The following is a 26,349-nucleotide window of genomic DNA, read 5'->3' as shown; positions in this document are numbered from 1 at the left end:
ATACATGAAGGACTTTTATTGCTCATGTAATACGTATCCTTGTTTGGTCTTCTTCCTCCAACCCAAGCTGTGTAAAAAAAGATATTAAAGGTGGTGCCCATAGCTCAGTGGGTAGAGCGCCGGCCACATACACCAAGGCTGGCGGGTTTGGGCCCAGCCAGGCCTGCTAAACAACTACAACATAAAAATAAGTGGGTGTTGTGGCGGGCGCTTGTAGTCCCAGCTACTTGGGAGGCTAAGGCAAGAGAATCGCTTAAGCCCACGAGTTTGAGGTTGCTGTGAGCTGTGACGCCACGGCACTCTACCCAGGGTGACAGCTTGAGACTCTGTCTCAAAAAACAAAACAAACGAATAAAAAAAACCCAAACTGCAAAGGCTATCAGTATCATCCCCATCTAGATTATACAACTAGGCAATGACAGAAACTAGAAGAAGGAAAAATAAAAAACAAGATATGTCTAGGGAAAGAGAAACTGAGGTAGCTACTGAGCCTAAATTTGACATATGTAGGAACCTGGCCCAAAAGTTTTCCCGGAGAGGATAAAGTTCTCCATGTTAGCTACATGGACTACCCAAATGTAAAAGATCCTCTCATCTTATTCTTGGAGATATGTGCTTTCTATCCTCCCCTGACCCATGGAACAAGCCCTCCCATCAGTTTTCCTTTCTATTTCTTTGCCCACTTACCTTGGTAATAGATATGAACACCTTTTCAAGGATGGCATTGGATTGGGCCTGATAAGGACCACTGTCCTCGATGCCAATGTGGAGTGCACAGGGTTTGGCAATAAACCTGTAATGGAGAACACCCAAAAGCCAATTATTTTTTTAAATGTTTATTTATAATTGACACATAACAACTGTACATATTTATGGGATACAATATGATGTCTCAGCGCATGTATACATAGCATAATAATGAAATTAGGTGTCTGTATCTCCATCTCTTTATTATTATTATTTTTTGAGACAGAGCCTCAGGCTGTCACCCTGGGTAGAGTGCTGTGGCGTCACAGCTCACAGCAACCTCCAATTCTTGGGCTTAAGTGATTCTCTTGCCTCAGCCTCCCAAGTAGCTGGGACTACAGGTGCCCGCCACAATGCCCAGCTATTTTTTGGTTGTAGTTGTCATTGTTTGGCGGGTGCGGGCTGGATTCGAACCTGCCAGCTCTGGTGTATGTGGCTGGCACCTTAGCCACTTGAGCTATAGGCGCCAAGCCTCATCACTTTTTTATTATCTTTCTTTAGAGACAGGGTCATACTCTGTCACCTAGGCTGGAGTGCAGTGGTGGAATCTTAGCTCACTGTAACCTCGAATTCCTGGCCTAAAGCAATCCTCCCGCCTTGGTCTCCCAAACTTCTGGGATTACAGGCATGAGCCATTGTGTCTACCCATATCCATCAATTTAAACACTTATCGGTTCTTTTTGGTGACAATACTCAAGATGTTCTCTTCTAGCTATCTTGAAATATACAAGACATTGTTATTTGCTATTATCACTCTACTGTGTAATAGAACAATAAATTTTTTCCTCCTGTCTAATTGTAACATTGTACCCACTGACCAACCTCTCCTTGTTCCTCCCCCTTCCCAGCCTCTGATAAGTACTAGCCTCCTCTCTATTTATATGAAGTCAATTAGAATGAGATTAGGTGGTGTTTTTCTGTGCCTGGTTTATTTCACTTAACAAAATGTCCTCCAGATTCCTCCATGTTGCTGAAAATGACAGGATTTCAGTGTGTATATATACTACATTTTCTTATCCATTCATCATTAGATGGGCATTTAGGTTGAGTCCATATTTTGGATATTGTGAATAGTGCTTCAGTAAACATGGATGTGACGGTATCTCTCTCTCGCTCTCTCTAAAAAAGGTTTATGGAGGAAAAGAAAGATAAATTTACAGAGTAAAAAAGTTTAAAAGCAGGTTACATTCGCCACAGATGGTGAATGGGCTTCCATGGCCAGGGCAAAGTAGGCAAAGAGGCCCTGAAGATATCTTTTGACATACTGATTTCCTTTGGACTTAATCTAAGCCCCAAACTACTCGAAGAAAACAAGAGAAATGCTTCATGAAATTGGACTAGGCAAGAATTTTTTGATTAAGTCCTCAAAAGCAGGCTTGGTGCCCGTAGCTAAGTGAGTAGGGCACCAGCCACATATACTGAAGCTAGTGGGTTTGAGCCTGGCCCCAGGCCTGCTAAACAACGACAACTGCAACCAAAAATAGCCAGGCGTAGTGGTGGGCGCCTATAGTCCTGGCTACTCGGGAAGCTGAGGCAAGAGAATCACTTAAGCCCAAGAGTTTGAGGTTGCTGTGAGCTATGACTGCATGGCACTCTACTGAGGGCAACATAGTGAGACTCTGTCTCAAAAAAAAAAAAAAAAAAAAAAGACCTCAAAAGCATAGGTAGGATAGTTGCAGTGACTCACATCTATAATCCCAGCACTTTGGGATGCCAAAGTAGGAGGATTACTTGAGGCCAAGAGTTTGAGACCATACTGAGCAACATAGTCAGAACTGTACCTTGGTGGAGAGGGGTGGTGGTGGGGGGAGGAGAAAAAAAAGGCAGCAAAAACAGACAATGGGATTAAATCAAGCTTCTGTATAGCAAACAAAGTAAAGAGACAGCCTATAAAATAGGAGAAATTATTTTCGAACTATGACTCTCACAAAGGGTTAATATTCTGACTATATAAAAAACTCAATAGCAGGGCGGCGCCTGTGGCTCAAGGAGTAGGGCGCTGGTCCCATATGCCGGAGGTGGCGGGTTCAAACCTAACACTGGCCAAAAACAAACAACTCAATAGCAAAAAATACCCCAAATAATCTGATTTAAAAATGGGCAAAAGACGGGTGGCGCCTGTAGCTCAGTCAGTAAGGTGCCAGCCCCATATACCGAGGGTGGCGGGTTCAAACCCGGCCCCGGCTGAACTGCAACCAAAAAATAGCTGGGCGTTGTGGCGGGCGCCTGTAGTCCCAGCTACTCGGGAGGCTGAGGCAAGAGAATCGCTTAAGCCCAGGAGTTGGAGGTTGCTGTGAGCTGTGTGATGCCATGGCACTCTACTGAGGCTCCATAAAGTGAGACTCTGTCTCTACAAAAAAAATGGGCAAAAGAGGGCAGCGCCTGTGGCTCAAAGGGGTGGGGTGCTGGCCCCATATGCCGGAGGTGGTGGGTTCAAACCTAGCCCTGGCCAAAAACTGCCAAAAAAAAAAAAAGGGCAAAAGACTTGAGTAGCCATTTCTCAAAAGAAGATATTATTGAAGGCCAGGCATGTAGCTCATGCCTACAAATCTAGCGCTTTGGTGGGCGGCGCCTGTGGCTCAGTGAGTAGGGCGCTGGCCCCATATGCCGAGGGTGGTGGGTTCAAACCCAGCCCCAGCCAAACAACAAGAAAAAATAGCCGGGCGTTGTGGCGGGTGCCTGTAGTCCCAGCTACTTGGGAGGCTGAGGCAAGAGAATCACATAAGCCCAAGAGCTGGAGGTTGCTGTGAGCAGTGTGACGCCACGGCACTCTACCGAGGGTGGTAAAGTGAGACTCTGTCTCTACAAAAAAAAAAAAAAAAATTTAGCGCTTTGGGAGGCCAAGGCAGGAGGACTGCTGATGCCAGGAGTTCAAGACCAGCCTGAGCAACACAGTGAGATCTCATCTCTGCAAAAAAATAGGAAAATTAGCTGGGTGTGGTGACTTGTGCCTGTAGTCCCAGCTACTTGGGAGGCCAAGGCAGGAGGTTCACTTAAGCTCAGGAGTTTGGGGCACAGTGAACTATGACAGGTTGGGCAACAAAATAAGACCCTGTCTCAAAAGAAAAAAAAAAAAGAAGATGATGACATACAAAAGGCCACCAGATACAAGGAAAAATGCTCAACATCATCATCAGAAAAATGCAAATCTGCAAATCAAAATCACGATGAGATATTTCATCCCAATTATCTAAAAGACAAAAAATAAACGCAGTCAGGTATGAGGAGAAAGGGAAACTCTTTTTTTTTTTTTTTTTGTAGAGACTGAGTCTCACTGTACTGCCCTCCAGTAGAGTGCCGTGGCGTCACACGGCACACAGCAACCTCCAACTCCTGGGCTTACACAATTCTCTTGCCTCAGCCTCCCAAGCAGCTGGGACTACAGGCGCCCACCACAACGCCCGGCTATTTTTCTGTTGCAGTTTGGCAGGGGCTGGGTTTGAACCCGCCATCCTCGGCATATGGGGCCGGCGCCCTACTCACTGAGCCACAGGCGCCGCCCAAAAGGGAAACTCTTATACACTGTTGGCAGGAATGTATATTTGTACAGCCATTATGGAAAGCAGTATGGAGGTTCCTCAAAAAATTAAAAATAAAATAAAACTTTCTGACACATTAAAAAAAAAAAATTAAAAATAGAACTATCATATGATCCAACAATCCCATTACTGGGTATATATCCAAAGGACAATTTTAAATATGGTTTGCTTAAGCATGAAAGAAAGATCCTGATTAGATTAATGGACAGAAAAAAGGGGAAACAACAAGTTGGGAGCCTGAATGTTCTGATTTGATCTTGGATTTTGCCACTGACTGATTTGAGAAGTGACTTGTTTAAGAAATGTTATGGCTGAGTGTCCATAGCTCAGTGGTAAGGGAGCCAGCCACATGCTCGAGGGCTGGTGGGTTTGATCACGTCCCGGGCCTGTTAAACAAACAAAAAAGAAATGTTGGTCTTGTACCCTCAATGAATAAATAAATAAATAAATAAATAAACAACAATAAATAAATAAACCAGAAATTAAGATTAAAAGAAAAAGAAAAAAAGAAATGTTAAATAGCCGGGCACTGTGGCGGGTGCCTATAGTCCCAGCTACTTGGGAGGCAGAGGCAGGAGACTCTCTTGAGCCAGGAGTTGGAGGTTGCTGTGAGCTGTGATGCCACAGCACTCTATCCAGGGTGACAGTTTGAATCTCTGTCTCAAAAAAAAAAAAAGAAATGTTGGGGCTTGTGCCTGTAGCTCAGCAGCTAGGGTGCCAGCCACATACACTAGGGCTGGTGGGTTTGAACCCAGCCTGGGTCTGCCAAACAATTGACAACTACAACCAAAAAATAGCCAGGCATTGTGGCGAGCACCTGTAGTCCCAGCTACTTGGGAGGCTGAGGCAAGAGGATCACTTGAGACTAGGAGTTTGAGGATGCTGTGAGCTAGGCTGACCCCATGGCATTCTAGCCTGGGCAACAGAGTGAGACTGTCTCACAAACAAACAAACAAACACACAAAAAATAAAGGCCAATGCTAGTAGATACCTCAATTTACAGTTACTGGAATACTGTTCTGTGTACCAATAATATCTAAACTCCAAACGCATGTTTGAATTCCTTGTACACACGCATAATAGACTGCTTTTGTATTAACTAAGGTTCTGTTTCAACAGTTGCTCAGTAACTGAGCAGTGATAGGTCTGTCAAAACCCACTCTTGCTCTATTGGAGCTCAGTTTGATCCCAGGATTAATCAGCATTCAGAAGAGTAAATAGGCAGTCCTTCATTCTTTGTTGTTGAGTTGGTGCCATATCAGAGATAAAAATCACCTAATCATCTGTCTTCTCAGTCTCCTCCCATCTATATCACTGCATGAAGATCCAAAAGCAGAAAACAGCCTTTCCAATTCCCATTCACTCTCTTTTATGCTGGTGGTTAAAAAAGTTCTGCTCAAAGGCCAATACTAGCAGATACCTTAATTTACATTTCTTGGTATATTATGCTGTGTACTAATAGCCCAGGCCCCTTCCCCAAGCCAGAGGTAGTCATGTGATTAAAGCTGAGGACCTGGAATTAGACAGATTTTACCAGTTGAACGGCTTTATGAAAGTTACACACCTATAGAATGGGGATAATAATATCTACATCATAGGGTTGTTTTAAAAATGAAATGACATGGCTCAGTGCCTGTGCCTCAAGGGGCTAAGGCGCCAGCCTTATACACCTGAGCTGGTGGGTTTGAATCCAGCCCAGGCCCGCCAAACAACAATGACAGCTGCAACCAAAAAACAGCCATGCGTTGTGGTGGGTGCCGGTAGTCCCAGCTACTTGGGAGGCAGAGGCAGGAAAATCACTTGAGCCCAGGAGTTGGAGGTTATTGCGAGCTGTGATGCCACAGCACTCTACCCAGGATGACAGCTTGAGGCTCTGTCTCAAAAAAAAAAAAAAAGGGCGGCACCTGTGGCTCAAGGAGTAGGGCGCTGGTCCCATATGCCGGAGGTGGCCGGTTCAAACCCAGCCCTGGCCAAAAGAAAAAAGAAATAAAGAAAGAAAAAGAAATGACACAATGCATGCCTAGCCTAGTACCTGATACTTATTATACGTTCATTAAAAGTTAGCTATTATTGCCCAGGCATGTGGATTGCTTGGATCATAGTGAAATCCCACCTCTACAAAAAATAAAAAAATTAGCCAGGTGTAGTGGTGCATACCTGTTGTCTCAGCTACTTGGGCGGCTGAGGCAAGTGGCTTTTTTTTTGAGACGGAGTCTCACTCTGTCACCCTGGGTAGAGTGCTGTGGTGTCATCATAGCTCAGAGAACCTAAAACTCCTGGGTTCAAGCAATCCTCTTGCCTCAGTGTCCTGAGAAGCTGGGACTACGGGCATGTGCCACAATGCCCTGCTAGTTTTTTCTATTTTTATTAGAGATGGGGTCTTGCTCTTGCTCAGACTGGTCTCAAATACCTAAGCTTGAGCAGCGATCCACCTGCCTAGGCCTTCCAGAGTTCTAGGATTGTATGTGTGAACCACTGTACCAGGCTACAATAGCTCACTTTTCTCCAGAAGCTTGAGGTTGCAGTGAGCTATGACTGACCATGCCACTGCCCTAATGCCTAGGCAACAAAGTGGGACTCTGTCTCTAATAACAGAAAGTGAGAAGCAAAAAAATCTTCTTTGATGTGACAACAGGTATAGGTCAGGTCTGTACCCTTCTCACCTGGGTGAAGCCAATTTTTTTTTTTTTTTGAACAGATTCTCACTATGTCGTCCTTGGTAGAGTGCTCTGGAGTCACAGCTCACAGCAACCCCAGACTCTTGGGCTTAAGCGATTCTCTTGCTTCAGCCTCCCAAGTAGCTGAGATTACAGGCATCCACAACAAAGTTCAGCTATATTTATTTATTTTTGAGACAGAGTCTCAAGTTGTTACCCTGGGTAGAGTGCCATGACATCACAGCTCACAGCAACCTCCAACTCCTGGGCTTAACGGATTCTCCTGCCTCAGCCTCCCAAGTAGCTGGGACCACAGATGCCCACCACAACACCCGGCTATTTTTTGGTTGCAGTTGTTATTGTTGTTTGGCAGGCCTAGGCTGGATTTGAACCCACCAGCTCTGGTGTATGTGGCTGGCACGCTAGCTGCTTGAGCTACACTCACTGAGCCTTATTTATTTTTGAGACAGAGTCTCAAGATGTCACCCTGGGTAGAGTGTCATAACGCCATAGCTTACGGCAACCTCGAACTTTTGGGCTTAAGCAATTCTCTTGTCTCAGCCTCCCAAGTAGCTGGGACTACAGGCGCCTGCCACAACGCCCGACTATTTTTTTTTGTTGCAATTGTCATTGTTGTTTTAGCTGGCCCAGGTTGGGTGTGAACCTGCCAGCTTGGGTGTATGTGGTCGGCACCCAACCACTGAGCTACGGGCACCTCCATTTTTTTTTTTTTTAGAGACGAGGTCTCACTCTGGCTTGCTCTGGCTCAAGCTGGGACTACAGGCACCCACCACAATGCCCAGCTATTTTTTTTTTTTTTTAGTAGAGACAGAGTTTCACTTTATTGCCCTTGGTAGAGTGCCGTGGTGTCACACAGCTCACAGCAACCTCCAACTCCTGGGCTTAGGCGATTCTCCTGCCTCAGCCTCCCGAGTAGCTGGGACTACAGGCGCCCGCCACAACGCCCGGCTATTTTTTGGTTGCAGTTTGGCCGGGGCTGGGTTTGAACCCGCCACCCTCAGTATATGGGGCCGGCACCCTGTCACTGAGCCACAGGCGAAGCCCTTTTTTTTTTTTTTTTTGAGACAGAGTCTCAAGCTATTGCCCTGGGTAGTGCCGTGGCATCATAGCTCACAGCAACCTTCAACTCTTGGGCTCAAGTCATCCTCTCGCCTCATTTTTTCTATTTTTAGTAGATGTGGGTCTCGTTGCTTGCTTAGGCTGGTCTTGAACGCATGAGCTCAAGCTATCCACCCACCTCAGCCTCCCAGAGGGCTAGGATTACAGGTATGAGCCACCGTGTCCAGCTCTGGCTATTTTTTTAGAGACGAGGTCTTGCTCTGGTTCAGGCTGGTCTCGAACTCATAAACTCAAGCAATCCACCTGTCTCAGCCACCCAGAGTGCTAGGATTACAGGCGTGAGGCACCTTGCTCAGCCTTAGTTGTACATTTAATGAATTACCTTACTGAAGTGAAATTATTTGAAATCAGAACTTTTGAGAAAGTATCCATTCTATATCATATAAAAAGGCTAGCATTTGGTATGACCTATAATATATGTATTTAGGCTGGTCTAATTCAAGAGCCTGGCATTTATCCTTTCTGCTAGATTATTACTTCTCAAAGTGTGATCTGCAAGGTCAAAACTGTCTTCATATTTATATAATTTCATAAGAATTATTTTCTTTCATTCTGTCATGAGTGTGCAGTTTACAGAAGCTGACATGAGAATACATCTGCCAGATATTAAGATTTAGGAACAAAATGGGCTTGGTGCTCATAGCACAGTGGTTATGGTGCCAGCCACATGCATGGAGGTTAGCAGGTTCGAACCCAGCTGGGGTCAGCTAAACAACGATAACTGCAGGGCGGCGCCTGTGGCTCAAGGAGTAGGGCGCCGGGCCCATATGCCAGAGGTGGTGGGTTCAAACCCAGCCCTGGCCGAAAAAAAAAAAAAAAAAAAAAAAAAAAGAAACAATGATAACTGCAACAAAAAAATAGCCAGGTATTGTGGTGAGCACCTGTAGTCCCAGCTACTTGGGAGGCTAAGGCAAGAGCATTGCCTAAGCCCCGAAGTTGGAGGTTGCTGTGAGTTGTGACAGCACTCCACTCTACTTAGGGCAATAAAGTGAGACTGTGTGTCTAAAAAAAAAGAAAAGAAAAGAAAAATGTAAAATAATGCTACTCTTCTCCCATTTTTTCATTAGAAAAATTTATCTTTCATAAAATACTAGTTATAGGGTGGCACCTGTGGCTCAGTGAGTAGGGTGCTGGCCCCATATACCGAGGGTGGTGGTTCAAACCCAGCCCCGGCCACACTGCAACAACAAAAATAGCCAGGCATTGTGGTGGTTGCCTATAGTCCCAGCTACTCTGGAGGCTGAGGGAAGAGAATCGCCTAAGCCCAGGAGCTGTGAACTGTGAGCCAGAAGCTTTTAGTCAGCAGTCTCTGGCCTTATCTACCTCACCATACAATGCATGTATTATTTATTTTTATTTTTTGGGACAGAGTCTCACTTTGTCAACCTTGGTAGAGTACCATGGTGTCACAGCTCACAGCAACCTCAAACTCTTGGGCTCAAGTGATTCTCTTTTCAGCCTCCCAAGTAGCTGGAACTACAGGTGGCCGCCACAATGCCCGGCTATTTCTAGAGACGAAGTCTTGCTCTGGCTCCAGCTGGTCTCAAACCTGTGAGCTCAGGCTGTCTTGGCCTCTCAGAGTGCTGGGACTATAGACATGAGCCACTGCGAGCCTGGCCTTGCAAATATTTCTTATGTGTGCAGCAACATAATCAGGTTGAGAGGCACTGGCTTAGATCAATTCTGGGAAAATATAAAGTATTGAAGTAAATATATAAAAACAGAAATAATCAAAGAAATTGTAGTAGGGAAGGAAATTAAGAAAGGAAAAGTAGGGCGGCGCCTGTGGCTCAGTGAGTAGGGCGCCGGCCCCATATGCCAAAGGTGGCGGGTTCAAACCCAGCCCCTGCCAAACTGCAACAAAAAAATAGCCGGGCGTTGTGGCGGGCGCCTGTAGTCCCAGCTGCTCAGGAGGCTGAGGCAAGAGAATCGCGTAAGCCCAAGAGTTAGAGGTTGCTGTGAGCCGTGTGACGCCACAGCACTCTACCGAGGGCGGTACAGTGAGACTCTGTCTCTACAAACAAAAAAAGAAAGGAAAAGTACAAAAGTCTTTTGTTGTTGTGGTTGAGACAGAGTTCTACCCTATGCTCTGAGCAGAGTGCAATAGTGTAGTAGCTCACTGGAACCTCAGACTCAGGCTGTGTGCATCCTGCTGCCTTAGCCTCTGAAGCCACTGGGATTACAGGCGCTCGCCCCGGCGCCTAGCTGGGTTTTTCAATATTTTTCATGAGTTAGAGTCTCACTCTCACTCAGACAAGCCTCGAAGTCCTGAGGTCAAGCAATCCTCCCGCCTCAGCCTCCCACAGTGCTGGGATTATAGGTGTGAGCCACCCTGCCAGGATTTTTTATTTTTAGACAGAGTCTTACTATGTCGCCCTCGCTACAGTGCTATGGCATCATAGCTCACAGCAACCTCAAACTCTTGAGCTCAAGCAATTCTCTTGCCTCAGCCCCTCAAGTGCTGGGACTACAGGCACCCACCACAATGCCCAGCTATTTTGTTGTTGTTGTTGCACTGTTGTTTAGCTGGTCCAAGCAGGGCTTGAACTTCCCACCTTTGGTGCATGTGGCCGGCGCCATAACCACTGTGCTACAGGCTCCAAGCCAAGTACAAAAGTCTCACACAAACTGATGAGCATGATGTGTCATGAGGGTGAAGAGAACTGAGTAAATTATTACAACCTGAATGCTCCCTACTATATATACACACAGAGACAAAGAGAGAAGATAGTTGAGATTTTTTTTATTTTATTTTGATTTTAGAAACAAAGTGTCATTCTGTCACTGAGGGTGGAGTGGCAGGATCAAAGGTCATTTCAAACTGAAACTCCTGTGCTCAAGTGATCCTCCTACCTAGCCTCCTGACTAACTAGGACTATAGATGCAGGCCATTATGGCTGTATGCCTATCTTTTTATTTTTTTCCTAAGAGACAGGGTCTTGCTGTGTAGAGTGCCAGGATCATAGCACACTGTACTGTAACCTTGACATCCTGGGCTCAAGCCTCCCAAGTAGCTAAGTTTACAGGAATGTGCCACCATGTCCAGTTAATTGTTTTTTATTATTATTTTCTAGTGAGATGAGGTCTTAATATATTGTCTAGCTTGGTTTTGAATTTCTGGCCTCAAGAGATCCTCTTGCCTTGGCCTCCATAAAGTGCTAGTATCACAGGTGTGAACCACGCTGTACCTGGCCTGAGATGTTTAAGTAAAAATTATCAGGGACCAATAAAGTCTGCTCAGAGAATTTAATTCTTAAGTATAAGAGCAACATTTGAAAATCCTACCCTAAGAGCCAAATATGGAGTCCAACAGTAAATAGATTCAGGAAGTTCTCTCCCTTTACAATTGTATTCTTTTTTTTTTTTTGAGACAGTCTTACTATGTCGCCCTAGGTAGAGTGCCATGAGTCACAGCTCACAGCAACCTCAAACTCTTGGGTTTACGCGATTCTCTTGCCTCAGCCTCCCAAGTAGTTGGGACTACAAGTGTCTGCCACAATGCCTGGCTATTTTTTTGTTGCAGTTGTCATTATTGTTTAGCTGGCCCAGGCTGGGTTTGAACCTGTCAGCCTCAGTGTTTGTAACCACTGTCCTACGGGCGATGAGGCTACAATTGTATTCTTAGAAAATCAGTCACACTTAAACTTTGAGGGGCTTCTGTAGGGTGAAGGGAGGAGAAAATAAAAAGGAAGGCAGAACAGCATTCACTAAGGCAAAGAAATAAGAAACAAAGTGTACTTCGAAAACCGCTGTGTACAAGGTTGGGGTGAGGACAATGGGCATAGATCGCAAGTGCTTTGTGTATTTTGCTAAGGAGCTTGAACTTTATCCTACAGTTGATGAAGAGCAATGAAAGGCTTTAGGCTACAGGTGGTGATAAGGGAGAAATGAGTGGATCTGTATGTTAATAAAGGAGAACGACCGGGTAAAAGGCTTTTTAAAAATCCAAGCTTTAAGTGATAAAGCACCGAACTAAGGCTATCCAAATGGAAGAGAAGACACACTCTAGATCAGGGGTCCTCAAACTGCGGCCCACAGGCCACATGAGGTGGTATAATTGTATTTGTTCCTGCTTTGTTTTTTCACTTCAAAATAAGATATGCGCAGTGTGCATAGGAATTTGTTCATAGTTTTTTTTTTTTTGTAGAGACAGAGTTTCACTTTATTGCCCTCGGTAGAGTGCCATGGCGTCACACGGCTCACAGCAACCTCTAACTCTTGGGCTTACGCGATTCTCTTGCCTCAGCCTCCCGAGCAGCTGGGACTGCAGGGGCCCGCCACGACACCCAGCTATTTTTAGAGACAGGGTCTTGCTCTTGCTCGGGCTGGTCTCAAACTCCTGAGCTCAGGCAATCCACCTGCCTCGATCTCCCAGAGTGCTGGGATTGCAGGCATGAGCCACCATGTCCAACCTATATATTCCTATGCCCATCTCTTTTACTCATTAACCAAGGCATAACACTGCTCCCAGTTTTTTCTATTACACATTTTACAAACTTTTTTTTTTTTTGTAGAGACAGAGTCTCACTGTACCGCCCTCGGGTAGAGTGCCGTGGCGTCACACGGCTCACAGCAACCTCTAACTCTTGGGCTTACGCGATTCTCTTGCCTCAGCCTCCCGAGCAGCTGGGACTACAGGCACCTGCCACAACACCCAGCTATTTTTTTGTTGCAGTTTGGCCGGGGCTGGGTTTGAACCCGCCACCCTCAGCATATGGGGCGGCGCCCTACTCACTGAGCCACAGATGCCGCCCCATTGTTTTTTTTTTTTTAACTATAGTCCAGCCCTCCAACGGTCTGAGGGACAATGAATTGGCCCCCTGTTCAAAAAGTTTGAGGACGCCTACAGATGGTGAAGAAGTGAAAATGACAGGTGACGGTAAACTAACAGGATATGGGAAGCAAAAGAAAAGAACTGTGTGATTTCCATGGTTCTTGGGAAACTACGTTGATTACCTGGGAGACCAAGTAGAGAATAATGTAAGAAAATCAAGTTTGGGGATAACAGGTATATTGAGTTTTGTGTATTCTGAATTTGAAGTACCACAAGACACTGAAATGAAACTAGGAGGCAAATAAATTTGGAAAGGGGGCTTGGGTAAGACATATATATATATATATATATATATATATACACACACACACACACACACAGACACACACACATACAGAAACTATGAGTATGAATAAATGAGAATTTAAGTGGTAGCTAAATTTGCAGGGGTGGATGTGATTGCATAAGAAAGGAATACAGGCCAGGCATGGTGGCTCACTCCTGTAATTTTAGCACTCTGGGAGGCCGAGGTGGGTGGATTGCTTGAGCTCATGAGTTTGAGACCACCTTAGCAAAAGCATGACCTTGTCTCTATTAAAAATAAAAAAAAACTGGTGGACATGCGCCGAGGCTCACACCTGTAATCCTAGCACTGTGGGAGGCCTAAGCGGGTGGACTGCATCAGCTTACAGGGTTGAGACCAGCCTGAGCCAGAGTGAGACATCGTCTCTAAAAATAGCCAGGCGTTGTGGCAGGCGTCTGTAGACCCAGCTACTTTGGAGGCTGAGGCAAGAAAATTGCTTGAGCCCAAAAGTTTGAGGTTGCTATGAACTATGACACCAGGCACTCTACCAAGGGTAACAAAGTGAGACTATGTCTCCAAAAAAAAGAAAGAAAAAAGAAAAACTGAGGGAAGAGGATCACTTAAGCCCAAGAGTTGGAGGTTGCTGTGAGCTATGACACCATAGCACCTACCCAGGGCAACAGCTTGAGATTCTGTCTCAAAAACAAAGGAATACAAACTCAAAAAAGAACCAAAGTCAGAACCCTGGGAAACATCAGCATAAAAGGTGAAATTTAGGGGACAGGAAGACCAGAGGTAGAGTTGTATCAAAATAGGGCAGAGACCATGTAAGACAAAGGCTCGAGTACCCACTAGATTTGGCAATTTGGAGATCTGTAGTAAAGAATAAATTCACCAAAGAAATTCCAAAAAAACAGAACTCTAAAAGATAGTAAATCAGTTAATGTAGTGAAAGAAGTGGAAATAACTAAGACCCTCTGGAATCTTGCCTAAAGAATTGCCCTAAAGAGAATGCCCTCAACTTCCTACATTAGAACCACTTGGTCTAAAACTAATCACATCTAAAACGAATCTCCATGCACTTTAGACCCACTCTTTCCCTGATCAGAAATTTCATTCTATATATCACTCCTTTTTTCCTATTATCTGCAGTCCTCACTCTCTACCTTTTTTTTCTCATCAGACCTTAAAGATGCTCAAGTTTTTCCCATCTTAAAGCACCTCTGTTGCTCATAGTCTCTGACTTTCTCCTAGCTCACAAACTAAAGTTCTTGAAAAGATTTTTCTCTTCGTGACTTTTTTTTTCTTTTTGAGACAAAGTCTTAACTATGTTGCCCTTGGTAGAGTGCTGTGGTGTCAAAGCTCACAGCAACCTCAAACTCTTAGGCTTAAGCGATTCTCTTGCCCCAGCTTTCCAAGTGGCTGGGACTACAGGTGCCCACCACTGCGGCTATTTTTCTTTTGTTGTGGTTGTAGTTGTCATTGTTGTTTAGCAGGCCCGGGCCAGGTTTGAACCCACCATCCCTGGTGTATGTGGCTGGCGCCCTAACCACTGAGCTACGGGTGCCGAGCCTCTTCAGGACTTCTTTTCCAACTCTCACTCATTCCTCATCTCTCTCATCTGCCTTCTGCCCCTACATTCCACTGCAGCTGTTCTCGTCAAAGTAATCAGTGATCTCCCTATTGTGAAATCAAATGGATGCTTTTCAGTACTTTATCTTACTTGATCTCTCAGCAGCGTTTTACATTATTATTATTATTTTTTTATTTTTTGAGACAGAGTTTCACCCTGTCACCTTTGGTAGAGTGCCGTGGCGTCACAGCTCACAGCAACCTCAAACTCTTAGGCTTAGGTGATTCTCTTCTTAGGTGATTCTCAGCTTCCCACGTAGCCGGGACTACAGGATCCTGCCACAATGCCTGGCTATTTTTTGTTGCAGTTTGGCTGGGGCCGGGTTCGAACCCGCCACCCTTGGTATATGGGGCTGGCACCCTACCCAGTGAGCCACAGGTGCTGCCTGCATTTTACATTATTGACAATGACCTCCCTAGTGAAATGCTCTCTTGGGTTCCTCACCGCCATGCTTTTCCCAATTTTTTCCCTCTACCTCTTTGGCAGTAGAACAGCATGCCTGGTATGCATTGCTAGTTGAGTCACCTTGGACAAGTTACTTACTTTCTCTGTGCTTCAGTTTTCTCATCTGTAAAATTAGGATAACAATAGTACCTACCGACCTTATAAAATTACTGTGAAAATTCAATGTTTAGCACATAGAACAAAGCATAGGACAAAGTAAACACTCATTAAACACCAAATATTGATATCAACTACTGTATGGCTGTCATTTCTCTATCTCCTTTGGGATTTATTTTTCCTCTGTCTTTCCCTAGAACATGGTGTTTCCTCAAGGTCCTTTTCTTACTGTATATACTCATCCTGAGTAATCTCATTCAGTTACAGCGGAAGGTCTTAAAGTATGATCTGCTGACCCCTGAGGGTCCCTGGGATATTCTCAGGGGCTCTACAAACTCAAAACTATTTTCACAACAATATCAGGACATCATTTGCCTTTTCACTGTGTTGACATTTGCAATGATGATGCAAAGCAGTGATAGGGAAAACTTAATGGCAACTTAGCCCAAAACATGCCAGTGGCACCAAACTATGAAAGTAGTTACTGTAGGGTGCCACCTGTGGCTCAGTGAGTAGGGTGCCGGACCCATATACTGAAGGTGGCGGGCTCGAACCGGGCTCTGGCTAAACTGCAACAAAAAAATAGCTGGGCATTGTGGCGGGTGCCTGTAGTCCCAGCTACTTGGAAGGCTGAGGCAAGAGAATCACCTAAGCCCAGGAGTTGGAGGTTGCTGTGAGCTATGATGCCACAGCACTCTACTGAGGGCGACAAAGTGAGACTGTCTCTTTAAAAAAAAAAGTTAATTACTGTAGTGTATAGTTATGTGCTCTTGATTAAAATAAATGCCAGTTTTACTTAAGAATGTCCTTGATGAAGCAGTTCAAATTATTAATTTTATTAAATCTTGATCTTAAGCAAACTATTATTTATTTGAGATAGAGTCTCAGTAGAGACTTTGTCACCCTCAGTAGAGTGCGTGGCGTCATATCTCACAGCAACCTCCAGCTCCTGGGTTTAGGTGATTCTCTTGCCTCAGCCTCCCGAGTAGCTTGGACTACAGGCATTCACCATCAACACCCATCTATTTTTTTTTTTTAGAGATAGGGTCTCGCTCTTGCTCTGGCTGGTTTTGAACCTGTGAGCTCGGGCAATCCACCTGCCTCGGCCTCCCGGAGTGCTGGGATAACAGGCATGAGCCACTGCACCCGACTTGAGCATATTTTTAAAAAGTACTCTGTGATAAAATGGAAGTACCCATAAAGAACTTCTGCTGCATACCAAAGTATATGATTGTTACTAAAGAAAAGCATGTGTGGCCCGGGAGTGGTGGCTCACGCCTGTAATTTGAGCACTTGGGAGGCTGAGGTTGGTGGACTGCCTGAGCTTACAAGTTCGAGATCAGCCTGAGCAAAAGCGAGACCCCATGTCTAAAAAAATAGCCAGGCATTGTGGTGGGTACTTGTAGTCCTAGGTACTTGGGAAGCTGAGGCAAGTGGATCACTTGAGCCCAAAGAGATTAAGATTGCTGTGAGCTTTGACACCACACCACTCTACCAAGAGGGAGGGAGGGAGGAAGAAAGGAAAAAATGGGTGGCTCAGCACTCATAGCCCAGTGGTTACGAGGCTGCCCGTGTACACCTATGGTGGTGGGTTTGAACCTGCCCTGGGCCACCTAAACAACAACAACTGCAACAACAACAACAACAACAAAAATAGCTGGAGCATTGTGGTGGGCGCCTGTAGTCCTAGCTACGTGGGAGGCTGAGGCAAAAGAATCACTTAAGCCCAAGAGTTTGAGGTTCCTGTGAGCTGTAATGCCACAGCACTCTACCGAGGGTGACATAGTGTGATTCTGTCTCAAAAAAAAAAAAAAAAAAATTTGGTAAGTAATGTAACCCATATAAACATCTTCTTGGCATCCTCAATAATTTTTAGGAGTGAAAAATAATCTCAAGAACAAAAAGGTTAAGACTTTTTAAATTATGTTAACACCATTTATGTGTAGGTGACTCCCAATTATACATTATTTTATACATTCCCTGCACGTATATTATCTTTGCCGTTTCATTTGAGGACCATAAAAAATAAAATTGGCAAAATTTTTGAAATCTGCTTTTGAAACTAAGCAGAATCAAACTAAAAAGGAAAAGACCTCTATGATCTATACCAGGTGTCCTCAAACTTTTTAAACAGGGGGCGAATTCACTGTCCCTCAGACCGTTGGAGGGCCGGATTATAGTTTAAAAAAAAAACAAAAAACTATGACCAAATTCCTATGCCCACTGCACATATCTTATTTTGAAGTAAAAAACAAAACGGGAACAAATACAATCACACCGCCTCATGTGGTCCACGGGCCACAGTTTGAGGACCCCTGATCTATACTATCCTAAACTACGACAAGGCACACTGTGGACTTATATAAGACTGTCCTTCAAAATTATCTACACTTAGACCTATGACTGGTCATAAAGAATTAAGGTGACTAATACCTTGTGCAATTTGATGAATGGACCCAATACTGTGATTAGAAAGGCGCATCAGTGTCTTGCTTGTATCTTATCCGTTATAAGGGTGATAAGTCCATAGGTCTTTTTTTGTATGGGGAGGGAGTCTCACTTTGGTACCTAGGAATGAGGACAATGGCATGACCATAGCTCACTACAACCTCAACTCTTGGGCTCAAGTTATCTTTTTGCCTCAGCCTCCCATATAGTCGGGGCTATAAGTACACACCACCATGCCTAGCTAATTTTTCAATTTTTTGTAGAGATAAGGTCTTGCTATTTTGCTCAGGCTGATGTGTTAATAAGCCTTGAGAATTACAGTAAGAATTACTGTGCTTTGAGTACACCAATATGTTAAGATGCTTCAGATAGGACGACGCCTGTAGATCCGTGGGTAGGGCATCGGCCTCATATACCGAGGGTGGCAGGTTCAAACTGCAACAAAAAAAATAGCTGGGTGTTGTAGTGAGTGCCTGTAGTCCCAGCTACTCAGGAGGCTGAGGCAAGAGAATCGCTTAAGCCCAGGAGTTGGAGGCTGCTATGAACCATGTGATGCCATGGCACTCTACTGAGGGGGATAAAGTGAGACTCTGTCTCTCTCTCTCTAAGAAAAAAGATGCTTCAAACTAATTAAGACAAATTAATTTAAGACTAACTTATAATTTTATTATACAGTATCTAGTGAATATTTTACTTTTGTGTGTGTGTGTGAGAGAGACACAGTGAATCTCACTCTGTTGCCCTGGGGTTGAGTGCCATAGTCTCATCATAGCTCCCAGCAACCTCAAACTCTCGGGCTCAAATGATCCTTCTGCCTCAGCTTCCCAAGTAGCTGGGACTATATGCCCATCACAATGCCCAGTTACTTTTTCTTTTTCTTTTTCAGTTTTTGGCTGGGGCTGGGTTTGAACCCACCACCTCCGGCACACGGGGCTGGCACCCTACTCCTTTGAGCCACAGGTGCTGCCCATCTATTTTTTTTTTTTTTTAAGTAGAGATATTGTCTCCCTCTTGCTCAGGCTGGTGAATATTTTACTTTCTACAGAACAGCAATTCTTAAAAGTGTGGTTGGAGATCACTTGGGAGTCCCTGAAACTCTTCAGGATGCTTCTGAAGTCCTCCCTTTTTCAACTACATCATTACATATAACAGGCAGTCCCTGGGTTGCAGGCGATCCAACTTAGTGTTCGGTAGTTATGAAGGGCTCCCAAGGCTCTCCACAGGATAATTTTAAATTAAATAACTACATTAATAATTTAGGAACTAAGTTTCTTTGGCACATGTTAACAAACACGCATAGCAGGCGTATCCGACCCTTTTCTTCCTCTGCTGAACAATGGAAGAAGTATTGTCTTGGGGCACACATTAAGTAAATAAACTCTAGGCAGTAGATGAACTAATATAAAGGGTGGGATAGGGGAATGAGGTAGTGGGGAAAAGAAGGAGGGAGGGGTATGGGGGAGCCACAGTGTACATTGTAAGGCACACCTCTTGGGGGCAGGACACAGTATAAGAGGGACTTCATCTAACAAATGCAATCAGTGTAATCTAATTCTTTGTACCCTCAATGAATCCCAAACGATAAAAAAAAAAGTAAACATTAACAAAAGCTGATCAGAAAAAGAAAGAAAAAAGGTCCTTGCATACTTTCTGTGATGTCACAGATAAATAAAAACAGTTCTCACAAAATCAGCACGTGGCCCATACCGCAGGTTGGATACCCCTGGCTGTAAGGGTTTCTTGGCACAGCATCTTTACTCTGTGGCTAGTCTCATTTATACAGGCACTTATTCACAGCATCACTTTGATCTTAATTTTTTTATTTGATTTTGTGAGTCTGTGTGTACCCTTATGACGATGCCTCCAAAATGAAAAAGTCCACTGCAAGCCTCGGTGAGCCTGTTGCAAAGAGAAAGGTCATTATAATGGAAAGGAAAGTAGAAATAATTAAGAGTTCAGAGAAAGGACAGAGGCCATCATTCATCAGAAAGCATTAGGCTTTAGTCACTTGACTATCAGAACAATTATAAAGGATAAAGTGAGAATAAAGGAACATGTGAAAGGCAGTGCTCCAATGAAAGCATCAATTATTACCAACCAGCACAGTGGATTAATTATTGAAATGGAAAAGTTATTGATTTGGTTAGAAGATCAAAATAAGTGTACAATTCTGATTAGCCCAGCACGGATTGCAGCATTAGGTGAATATTAATCTTTAATATTCTTTCTTTGAAATTTCTTCTATCTTTTATCTACACTCTGTATGTTTTTAAACAGACAAGCCCTGTTTGTCTGAATTAAAAGAAAGAGCACAATAGTTTCTGTTAACATTATTACAGTACAGGGCATCATCATCATTATTATTATTATTACAGTATTACACTGTATTATTATTACCACATATGAGCTATTATAGTATTCTTATTACTATTACCATATTACTATGTATGCGCTGTTCAGCAGGGATGTAAGTTACATACAAATCTGACCTAAAGATATAGCTTGCCTGTAACCCAGGACTGCCTATATACATACTGCATATGGCCATATTCTGTATGTGTATGAAATATGACATTATATATATGGGCCAAATTTTCTTCATGCTGTTCAACCAAAACAATATAATAGAACAGACTAATGCAGCAAAAGATAATGGGAATCTAGTCGCCTTCTACTAAGTCAGATAATAAAGAGATTCACAAAAGTTTAAAACAATGTCTCTAACCTGCTACCCAGGATAGAGTTCAGTGATATCATCATAGCTCACAGCCACCTCTAACTTCTGGGCTTAAGTGTGCCTCCTGCTTCACTCCTTAAGTGTGCTAGGATTATGGGCATGTGCCACCCCACCTGGGCTTCAATTTTTTTTTAAATGAAGTTACTTTTCATTAAAAGGCTATTAATGTTGGGCGGCGCCTGTGGCTCAAAGGAGTAAGGCGCCGGCTCCATATGCCAGAGGTGGTGGGTTCAAACCCAGCCCTGGCCAAAAAAAAAAAAAAAAGGTTATTAATGTTAATGTGTACTAATGACTTAACAAATACATACTTTAGGGGCGGCACCTGTGGCTCAGTGAGTACGGCGCTGGCCCCATATGCCGAGGGTGGCGGGTTCAAACCCAGCCCCAGCCAAACTGCAACAAAAAAATAGCCGGGCGTTGTGGCGGGCGCCTGTAGTCCCAGCTGCTCGGGAGGCTAAGGCAAGAGAATCGCGTAAGCCCAAGAGTTAGAGGTTGCTGTGAGCCGTGTGACGCCACGGCACTCTACCCGAGGGTGGTACAGTGAGACTCTTGTCTCTACAAAAAAAAAAAAACAAATACATACTTTAAAAATTGCTGAATTTCTGGGTGTTCATATCTCAGTGGTTAGGGCGCTGGCCACATGCATAAGTGCTGCTGGGTTCGAACACGGCCTGGGGACTACTAAACAAACAAACAAAAAATAGCTGGCAACAAACCGGCAACAACCACCACCACAACAAAAAACATGTCGAACCACCACCACCAACAACAAAAAATAGCTGGGCACTGTGGTGGCCCCTGTAGTCCCAGCTACTAGGGAGGCTGAGACAAGAGAATCACCTGAGCCCAAGAGTTTGAGGTTGCTGTGAGCCATGACTCGAGAGTACTCTACAGAGAATGGCTAAGTGAGACTCTGTCTCAATTAAAAAATTTTTTTTCTCGATTTCTTTCTTTTTTTTTGAGACAGAATCTCACTCTGGCACCCGGATTAGAGGATTAGAGTGCCATGACATTAGATAGCTCACAGCAACCTCAAGTTCCAGGGCTCAGAAAATCCTCTTGGCTCAGTTTTTCTATTTTTAGTAGAGACAGGGTCTCACTCTTGTTCAGGCTGGTCTGGAACTCCTGAGCTCAAGCAGTCCACCTGCTTTGGCCTCCCAGAGTGCTAGGATTATAGGTATGAGCCACCAAGCCTGGCCTTTTCTTTTTTTTTTTTAAAGACAGAATCTCACTCTATTCCCCAGGCTATAGTGCCATGGCATCAGCCTAGCAGCCTAGCTCACAGCAACTTCAAACTCCTGGGTTCAAGCAATCCTCTTGCCTCAGCTTCCCAAGTAGCTGAGACTACAGGCATGCACCCCACCGGGTTAATTTTTTATTTTTTGAAGAGATGTGATTTGGCTATGACTTAAGCAATCCTCCCGTCTTGGCCTCCCAGAATCCTAGGATTACAGGTGTCAGCCATTGCCCATAGCTTCGTTATATATTTCCAGTGAAAATAATAATAGCTAACTTTTAACAATTGTTTAGTAAGTATCAGGTACTAGGCTAGGCATGCATTGCATCATTTCATTTTTAAAATAACCCTATGATGTAGATATTATTATCCCCATTCTATAGGTGTGTAACTTTCATAAAGCCGTTCAACTGGTAAAATCTGTCTAATTCCAGGTCCTCAGCTTTAATCACATGACTACCTCTGGCTTGGGGAAGGGGCCTGGGCTATTAGTACACAGCATAATATACCAAGAAATGTAAATTAAGGTATCTGCTAGTATTGGCCTTTGAGCAGAACTTTTTTAACCACCAGCATAAAAGACAATGAATGGGAATTGGAAAGGCTGTTTTCTGCTTTTGGATCTTCATGCAGTGATATAGATGGGAGGAGACTGAGAAGACAGATGATTAGGTGATTTTTATCTCTGATATGGCACCAATTCAACAACAAAGAATGAAGGACTGCCTATTTACTCTTCTGAATGCTGATTAATCCTGGGTTCAAACTGAGCTCCAATAGAGCAAGAGTGGGTTTTGACAGACCTATCACTGCTCAGTTACTGAGCAGTTAGTTAATACAAAAGCAGTCTATTATGTGTGTGTACAGGAACTTAAACATGCGTTTGGAGTTTAGATATTATTGGTACACAGAACAGTATTCCAGTAACTATAAATTGAGGTATCTACTAGCATTGGCCTTTGTTTGTGTTTATTTGTTTTTGTTTATGAGACAGTCTCACTCTGTTGCCCAGGCTAGAATGCCATAGGGTCAGCCTAGCTCACAGCTTTGTTATCTAAGCTGGTCTTAAAATTCTGGGCTCAATTCAGCTTGGCACCATAGCTCAGTGGTTAGGGCACTGGCCACATGCACCAGGGCTGGTGGGTTCGAACCCTGCCAGGGCCTGCTAAACAACGACAACAATACCAAAAAAATAACTGGGCATTTATGGTGGGCACCTGTAGTCCCAGCTACTTGGGAGGCTGAGGCAAGAGAATCGCCCAGAAATTTGAAGTTGCTGTGAGCTGTGATGCCATAGCACTCTACCGAGGGCAACATAGTGAGACTGTCTCAAAAAACAAACAAACAAACAAAAAACCTGGGTTCAAACAATCCTCTATTGGCCTACCAAAGAGCTAAGATTACAAGTATGAGCCATTACGCCTGGCCCTTATATAGAAACTACTGATAGATAACCCATGTAAATAAAAGCTCTTTGGGGTCACCAATAATTTTTAGAACTATAGAGGATTCCTGAGATCAAAAGATTTGAGAACCTACTGCTGTAGGGATAGGAACTTCAGGATCCAAGAAGGAAATTATGTGGTTGGGCCTATAGTCTCAGCTACTCAGGAGGCTGAGAGAGGATCTCCTGAGGCCAAAAGTTCCTGACTGGGGCAGCACTTGTGGCTCAGTGCATCGGGTGCCAGCCCAATATACCAAGGGTAGCCAGTTTGAACCCTGTCCTGGCCAAACTGCAACAAAAGTATAGCTGGGCGTCCCTGGGAGGCTGAGGTGAGTAGATTGCCCTGAGCTCAGAGGTTTGAGACCAGCATGAGCCAGAGTGAGACCCTCGTCTCTACAAAAAAAAAAAAACAAACAAACAACGGGCGTTCTGGCAGGCGCCTGTAGTCCCAGCTACCTGGGAGGCTGAGGCAACAGAATCACTTAAGCCCAAGAGTTGGAGGTTACTGTGAGCTATGACGCCACATTACTCTACTAAAGGCCACAAAGTGAGACTCTGTCTCAAGAAAAAATAAAGAAAAAAAAATAAAAACAACCTCAAACTAAGAAGATTGAAAGCCAATTGAAGACAAAATTAAAAAAAAAAAAAAAAAGCCAAGTGTTGTGGTGGACGCCTGTAGTCCCAGCTACTCGGAAGGTTGAGGCAAGAGAATCACCTAAGCCCAGGAGTTGGAGGTTGCTGTGAGCTATGATGCCATAGCACTCTACTGAGGGTGATAAAGTGAGACTCTGTCTCTAAAAAAAAAAAAACAACAAAAGTTCCAGACTGTAGTATGCTATAATTAGGCCTGTAAATAGCCACTGTACTCCACCCTGGGCAACAAAGCAAGATCTCATTTCTTTGGTGGTGGTCGGGGGTGGGGGCGAATGGAATTACTATTCACGGTGTCTCAACCAGGAGGAGTAGGTTGCAGAGTCATTTACTCAGTAAACATTACTGAATGGTTAATATGTACAAAGCACTGCATTAGATACACACAGTTTTGTTGGAGAGACAAGCCCTTAAGCACAGCCCAATCTGAAGGTCATCTCCAAAGAACAGGGCAGTTCAGAATCTATAGTATAGCAATTACATTCAAGATAATCTGAAACTGTTTTGCTCTCAAAATTCCAGCTGTGTTAGGCCAGGCTTGGTGGCTCATGCCTGTAATCCCCAGCACTCTGGGAGGCCAAGGTGGGCGGATCGCCTGCGCTCACAAGTTCGAGACCAGCTCTGAGCTAGAGTGAGACCCCCTCTCTAAAAATAGCTGGGTGTTGTGGCAGGCACCTGTAGTCCCAGCTACTCAGGAGGCTGAGGCAAGAGAATCGCTTGAAACTAAGAGTTTCAGGTAGCTGTTAGCTATGACACCACAGCAATCTAACAGAGGATGGCAAAATGAAACTCTGTCTCAAAAAAAAAAAAAAATTCCAGCTGTGACCTGACAAATGTTTTGGACATAATTCACTTTACTTAGCTCCTTGATTTTATGACAAAGATACTAGGGGAATCTTAGTAGATGAAGAAAAAGGAATAAGGAAATATCCCCGAAAAAATAATCAAACCTATTAAAAGGAAAACTAAAATAAACTGATGCCAAATTGATGAACCCACTCGTTACTTTCATTTACCTTTTTAAAATGAATGACTAATTATATAACTTAATGTATTTACTTGAAGTAGAAACACACACAAATCAATGATAACCACTAATTTTCTTGCTTTCTCCCTGAGGGTATAAACCACGTTTTACTCATGTTTTTTTTTTTTTTTTGGTAGAGACAGAGTCTCACTTTGTCACTCTCACAGCTCACAGCAATCTCCAACTCCTGAGTTTAGGTGATTCTCTTGTCTCAGCCTCCCAAGTAGCTGGGACTACAAGCACCTGCCACAACGCCCGGCTATTTTTTTGTTGCAGTTTGGCCAGGTCCGGGTCTGAACCCATCACCCTCTGCATATGGGGCCAGTGCCCTACCCACTGAGCCACAGGCACCACCCCAATTTACTCATGTTTTTATCTTTGGTACATAGTTTTGATATCTCACATATCTTAAACTTCAATAAATAAATGTTAGGGCGGCGCCTGTGGCTCACTGGGTAGGGCTCTGGCTCCATATACGGAGGGTGGCGGGTTCAACAGAGCCCCAGCCAAACTGCAACAAAAAAGTAGCTAGGTGTTGTGGCAGGCACCTGTACTCCCAACTACTTGTGAGGCTGAGGCAAGAGAATTGAGCCTAAGAGTTGGAGGTTGCTATGAGCTAGGACGCCAGGGCACTCTACCAAGGGTGACAAAGTGACACTCTATCTCAATAAAAACAAAACAAATCAAAACTGAGGCAAGAGGACTGCTTGAGCCCATGAGTTGGAAGTTGCTATCAGCTATGATGTCGCCACAGCACTCTACCCAAGACGACAGCTTAAGACTCCGTCTCAAAAAAAAACAAGTGAGACCTTGTCACTACTAAAAATAGAAAAATTACCTGGGCATTGTGGTAGGTGCCTGTACTCCCAGCTCCTCGGGAGCTGAGGCAGGAAGATCACTTGAACCCAGGAGTTTGAGGTTGCTATGAGCTAGGCTGATGCCATGACACACTAGCCTGTAGCAACAGAGGCTCTGTCTCAAAAATAAAAAGTTTGTTTTAAAATTAGCTGGGCAAGGTGGCACATGTCTGTAGTCCCAGTTACGTGGAGGCTGAAGTGGGACAACTGCTTGAGCACAGAAGTTTGAGGCTGCCATGAGCTATGAGACACCACAGTACTCTAGCCCTAGAGACAGTGAGACTCTGTATCAAAAAAAAAAAGAAAAAAAGAAATCCTATGTTTTACAGAAGAGCTATAAAAGAGTGATTATTCTCACTGCCTTATCAGGGATGTGCAGGTCCCAATGCACATTTAACTACTTGCCAAACTCGTTTACAGATTGACTATACATATATATATATATTCAGAAATGCAGAACTAGACCAATCCTTGGCTAAAAGGCACTGTCAATAATATCTTACTCAAAACAGAATGTAACTGGTCATTTAAATCCTTCAGGAAATAATTTACTTAATTAAAAAAAATACCCCTATTTTTACTACAATTTTTTA

At 44.0% G+C, this 26,349-nt stretch overlaps 1 protein-coding gene across 3 annotated transcripts in view; it reads right to left on the bottom strand.

Moving 5' to 3' along the window:
* Window positions 1-26,349, bottom strand: part of CERS5 (ceramide synthase 5) — a 46,749-nt gene that overhangs the window by 12,708 nt on the left and 7,692 nt on the right. For all 3 annotated transcript variants that reach the window (XM_053557091.1, XM_053557090.1, XM_053557092.1), the window contains exon 2: window positions 688-793. In XM_053557091.1, the coding sequence (XP_053413066.1) occupies window positions 688-793 (106 nt within the window). The remainder of the gene's footprint in view (window positions 1-687; window positions 794-26,349) is intronic.

This window comes from Nycticebus coucang, chromosome 12 (assembly GCF_027406575.1).
Source record: "Nycticebus coucang isolate mNycCou1 chromosome 12, mNycCou1.pri, whole genome shotgun sequence".
NCBI classification, from domain to species: domain Eukaryota; kingdom Metazoa; phylum Chordata; class Mammalia; order Primates; family Lorisidae; genus Nycticebus; species Nycticebus coucang.
This window is presented reverse-complemented; position numbering and strand designations above follow the sequence as displayed.